Below are 6,000 nucleotides of genomic sequence, written 5' to 3'. Positions count from 1 at the left end.
TAAACATTGCAACAGCCCTATGAGGTAGACATTAATAAATTAATGTCTATTTTACAGGCAAAGAAGCTGAAGCAGGTATAATTTAGAACTTGCCCATGATCACCCAGTTGGTAAATAAAAGAGTTGCGGGTTGGATCCACGCAGAACCCATGCCCTTAACCACTAAGCTACCAAGACAAAACTCTATAGAAGAGAGATCATATCCATTAACTGACTCTGGACTGCACAGAATGCATTGTATCCACGTTTTCATCTGCATCACCTAGCATAGTGTCTGGTACTTTATAAGCCTACTTTATGTTACTAGAATAAATATGGATTATTATTTATTCAATAGTGCTGACTCATTAATCAAAACTTAACCAATGTGATTTATTCTTTGCTCAGGAAATAATTATTGATCTGACAGTCACTAAGTGTTGAATCATATTCTAGAAACTCCATGAAAATACCTAAGAAGCCCAAGGAGGTAAGGCTGAAGGAGGTAAGGCTGGAGGAGGGGCCCTAGGGCAGGGCACAGGTGGGACCAGGAGAAGGGCGGGCCCATTGTTGGGGGAACCCGCTTCCCGGGGAAGGGACAGCAGTCAGGGGCGGACCAGCACCGGGAGGAAGCTGCGGGGGGCGGGGCGGGGAGACTGAGGGAACTGTGGGAGACGGCAGGTACGCTGCAGGCCTGTCGCGGGCGGGTTCGGAATTCCCTTTTCCGTGACTATTCTTTTTTTTTTTTTTTTTTTTTTAAGTTATTTATTTATTTATTTTTGGCTGTGTTGGGTCTTCGTTTCTGTGCGAGGGCTTTCTCTAGTTGTGGCGAGCGGGGGCCCCTCTTCATCGCGGTGCGCGGGCCTCACTATCGCGGCCTCTCTTGTTGCGGAGCACGGGCTCCAGACGCGCAGGCTCAGCAGTTGTGGCTCACGGGCCCAGCTGCTCCGCGGCATGTGGGATCTTCCCAGACCAGGGCTCAAACCCGTGTCCCCTGCATTGGCAGGCAGATTCTCAACCACTGCGCCACCAGGGAAGCCCCTCCGTGACTATTCTTTACTTAACACCTCCTCACAGTCTCCTGGTTCAGAACAGCGTTCTGACCCGGCCACTTCTCCCACGCCTGAGGATGCTGGTCCTGCTGTAGAGTTGGACTCCTAAGGACAGCAGGATGCGAGTGGAGGAAACTGGAATCCCCGGGCCTCAGGACTGAGGGTGGATTCATGCAGGGCGGCAAGGAGGGGGGTGGGGAGATAACACAAGCCTGTCGTTGGGCTGCCGCGGGCCGGCCTGAGCAGGGTAGGGGCGAGGGCAAGGCGGCGACACAGGAGAAGGGCACGGAAGGAAATGGGGCCGCCGCCCACTGTGCGGGTGGTTGAATTTGGGGCTGTGGAGGTCACAAGTCAGTCCCTGCTTCCCACCAAGAATCTGACGATCCCTGAATCACCAGCTTGTCACCTAGTTCACTGGTCAAGAAGACCATACAGACTGAAAAGATCTTGACCTTGTCCTTCGTACACTGGAGGAGGGGCAATGAAGACACTTAGGATGGCTTGGCCTGTGTGACAAAAGGAATAGCATGTGATAACAGCCAGTGGAATGTTAATGATGATTTTATAAGGATGGTTTTATGATATTAGTGATGGTTTAAAAACACCTCAAGGGTCTCATTAGCGGGGAGGAGTTGGGAGAAAATCAAGCTCAAATTAAAATGAGTTTAGTTCAGGAGACACGTTCTGAGACAAAACCCTAGTAAAACCTTTTTCATTTAAAATGTTAGGAACTACAGGACTTCCCTGGTGGCGGAGTGGTTAAGAATCCGCCTGCTAATGCAGGGGACACGGGTTCGAGCCCTGGTCCGGGAAGACCCCACATGCCGCGGGGCAATTAAGCCTGTGTGTCACAACTACTGAAGCCTGTGTGCCTAGAGCCCCAGCTGCGCAAGGGAAGCCCCCACTCGCCGCAAGTGTGCAGCAACAAAGACCCAACACAGCCAAAAATAAATAATTTTAAATAAATTAATTAAAAAAAATAATAATAATAATAATAATATGTTAGGAACTACAAAGAAGACATACAGATGGCCAGCAGGCACATGAAAAGATGCTCAACATCACTAATTATTAGAGAAATGCAAATTAAAACTTCAGTGAGGTATCACCTCACACCAGTCAGAATGGCCATCATTAAAAAGTCTACAAGTAACAAATGCTGAAGACGGTGTGGAGAAAAGGGAACGCTCCTGCACTGTTGGAGGGAATGTAAGTTGGTGCAGCCACTATGGAAAACAATGTAGCGGTTCCTCAGAAAACTAAAAACAGAATTACCGTATGATCCAGCAATCCCACTCCTGGGCATATACCCAGACAAAACTATAATTCGAAAAGACACATGCACCCCTATGTTCATTGCAGCACTATTTACAATAGCCAAAACATGGAAACAACCTAAATGTCTATCAACAGATGAATGGATAAAGAAGATGTGGAACATATATGCAATGGAATACTACTCAGCCATACAAAAGAACCAAATAATGCCATTTGCAGCAACATGGATGCAACTAGAGATTATCATACTAAGTGAAGGAAGTCAGAAAGAGAAAGAAAAATACCATATGATATCACTTGTATGTGGAATCTAAAATATAGCATAAATGAACCTATCTAGAAAACAAAAAAGGACTCACAGACATAGAGAACAGACTTGAGGTTGCCAAGGGTGGGGGTTGGGGGGGGGGGTAAAATAAAATAAAATTAAATGTTAAAAACTAAAAAAAATGTTGAGAGGGAGGATTTTGCATCATTAACTACTTCAGATTATCCTATAGATCAAAACAGTATACAGTTCAAAAACAGCATATCAAATCATAATGATTTCTAAATTTTACTGCATTTATCATGGGTTGCTATTACAGTTAGTCTCCTGTCTTAAGGATCAAGTTTTAACTATTGAAGAGTTTTGCTAGTATATGTGATACAGAGGATAATAATTCAATAAACTGAAAATACACAGCTAAAATTTAGATTGAAAACCACTAATAGTTGTTCATGCAATATAAAAAGAGGAAGGAAATGGGATTTCTTTATGAAGTAACAAATTGTCAAGCAATATCTATGTTTTGGTGTACCTCATTTTAAACAATATGTCCCCAAAATTACTTTGAGTAATTACTTTTGGAATTTTACTTACCTTTACTTTGGACTACTCGTCACTGCCACTTTCACACACCAGGCATTGGCACATGCCCTTTCCTCAGTCTAGATTACCTAAATTTCAAATTTGTATTTTCTCCTTCCTCTTTGCTAGAGAAAAGTCTAAAGACAAGTATTTCATACTTTTAGATTATATTAATCCTGATTCTTCTAGACACTCTCCCACCCTCAAATGTAAATGCTTACTGTTTTGCAAAAGTCAATTTCTCCATCCTAACTAAATGAGTTTACCTCTGGAATTCTGCAGATTTCTTGTGATTGGTTCCATAGAACTAAAACTGAAACTCATTCTTCACTTCAACTGTTAGTTGGCTGTATCCCAAAGTATTCTTATACAAAATAAGAGAATAGAAATCCTTAGCGATTGCTTTGAGCATATTAATTTCCTTATGTCCTTTATTTACCAAACAGGTTACCATACAAAATATTAAAAATATTCAATAATTGTATTGTCTACTCAAGCTGCTATAACAAAATACTATAGGCTGAGTGGCTTAAACAAGAGAAATTTATTTTCTCATAGTTCTGGAAGCTGGGAAGTCCAAAATTAAGGTGCCAGCAGGCTTGATATCTCACGAGGGCTCTCTCCTTGGGTTTCAGACAACCACCATCTCACTGTGTGCTCACAAGGCCTATCCTCAGTGTGAACATATGGAGAGAGAACAAGAGCACTCTCTCTCTTCCTCTTCTTATAAGGCCACAGTCCTATTAGATTAGGGCCCCACCTTTATGACTTCATTCCTTAATTATCCATAATTAACCTTAATTATCTCCTAAAGATTCTATCTCCAAATACAGTCACACTGGAGTTTAGAGCTTCAACATAAGAATTTTGGAGGAGACACAGTTCAATTCCTAGCAACAGGCAGACTACCAAGAAATGCAGCAAAAAATATTTGTGGCATGATAATTAAATATTATAAACATCTAAAATTGAGAATACCTATATTTAAAAGTCATGCATCAAATTTAGTAATGCATCAGATTTTAAGTACAGCCATACTGATGGCAAAGAGATGAGTGTTGAACAGTGGCATAATTTGTTTTTTGTGTAATAGGGACAAATAATTTCTACATATGCACATATCATTGCACTAATTTTAGATTGGTTTAGAGAAAACTTGGCTGGTGTGGGTGTGGAGAGGAGTGGAGAAGCCTTAATTCATTTGACCATGGGTAATACTGAGGGTATAATAAAAATTCTCTGAGTGCAATGGAGCTCAAGTAGGTACTCCATGAGTGGAGTACAGAAACTTTAGTATTTGAGCTATTACCACTGTTATATGCTTTGTATTTTGTTTGTTTGTTTGTTTTAACACTATCTACTCTTCATTACTTTAGATATGAATCAAAGCAGTGAAGGATGTATGAAAAAGATTAGCAATGTGAATATTGACAAACTTATAAATGACTTCTCACAGATAGAAAAGGTATGTAATGATATCAAACAATTGTAGCATATAAGGAAAAGTGGAACAGATTTTGCCAATGGAGGGAGTTGGGAAGAAAAAAAATGTACAAAAAAATAAGCAAGGTAAAAATAATGGAAATACATTTTGCTAAGCCCCTCTCTCTCATTTTTAAAATCTGTATTTAAAACATGTGGTTTTGGCTCTTTTATACTAATACATCAAAATGTTTTGGGGGCAAGGGAACGAATAATGATACACTTTTGCTAAACTTAAAGGGGAAATACATGTGCAAGTACCCAGGATGTCCATAAATTCAAGAATGGTTTAGTAAGAATTGAAGTAGACTCAATCCTCAGTCTCTTGCCATTATGACTAACTCTTAATTTTTTTAGTCTTTCCTATTTTATTTGTTCCCTTTTTCTTCTCTTTTGCCTAAAAGCAGACTTGTTTAAAGTCCCCCTCCCCAACTCTGAACAAATTACATGGTAGACCATACCCACAAGTATATATTAGGCTTTTTCTCTCCTCCTCTGTCTGGGAGAGGAGTAGGAATAGCTGTTGAGAAATGTAGATGGATAAATTAAAGACTTGGGAGGTGGATTTGTGAAACAGGAATAGGAGGGGGAATAATACCTACTTCTATTTTCTCTCCTTTTCTTATCATCCTTCTCTATTCCTTCTTTTCCTCTGTACAATGTAGTATTGCCATAATGAAAGAAATTTCGTGACAATGGGTATTTTGAGATAACATGAGCTTTTTTTTCAACAATGATCTTGGGATTTCTTAACCAAGTGATTCTGACCAAAGTAAGAGAGAAAGAGAAGGAAATAAGCACTTTGGTGAGAGAGGAATTTGTACAAAGTATTTGAAGATTAATTTGGAAGTAGCTCTTATATTCTTAGACATTTTAAATAAGAAATATTGTTCATTTTTTGATGTGATAATGGTATTGTGATTGTATTTTTGAGTCATCTCTTAGAGATGCATATAAATGATAATATTTATGGATAGAATAATATAATGTCAAGGAGTTGCTTTGAGATAAATTCAAAAGTGGTGAGACTAGGGAATGGGTAGAGGTATAGATGATACAGGACAGGTCATGAATTGATGATTTTTGAAGGTGCTTGAAGGATACATGGCAGCTATTACACTATTCACAAAGATATCAAAGAGATATGTTCAAGAATATTTATAAATTGTCTATAATAGCAAAAAAGTGGGAACAGCACAAATTTTCCTCAATAGGGAACTATTTAAATAAATTATATTCATGAATGAAACAATGCAGCTGTTAAAAAGAATGAGGTAGACCTTTATGTGCTTATGTGACATCATCTCCAAGAAAATAGTACTAAGTGGAACATCCAAGGTACAGAACAGAGTATAATAT

The 6,000-nt window shown here is 39.5% G+C and overlaps 1 protein-coding gene across 3 annotated transcripts in view; it reads left to right on the top strand.

Moving 5' to 3' along the window:
* The first annotated feature begins 1,027 nt into the window (after window positions 1–1,027).
* The window catches only part of CCDC152 (coiled-coil domain containing 152), a 34,357-nt gene continuing 29,384 nt past the window's right edge, over window positions 1,028–6,000 (top strand). Inside the window, exons 1-2 of one of the 3 annotated variants that reach the window (XM_082454541.1) lie at window positions 1,028–1,194; window positions 4,536–4,624. In XM_082454541.1, coding sequence (XP_082310667.1) covers window positions 4,538–4,624 — 87 coding nt within the window. In that variant the 5' untranslated portion in view covers window positions 1,028–1,194; window positions 4,536–4,537. Of the gene's footprint in view, window positions 1,195–2,867; window positions 4,625–6,000 lie in introns of those variants that run through there. The other 2 variants (XM_082454543.1, XM_082454542.1) reach the window with 2 other exon arrangements.

This window comes from Balaenoptera physalus (genome assembly GCF_965194825.1).
Source record: "Balaenoptera physalus genome assembly, chromosome: 3".
Classification (NCBI taxonomy): Eukaryota; Metazoa; Chordata; class Mammalia; order Artiodactyla; family Balaenopteridae; genus Balaenoptera; species Balaenoptera physalus.
The sequence above is the reverse complement of the archived record's forward strand: the minus strand, read 5'-3'. Positions and strand labels throughout refer to the sequence as shown.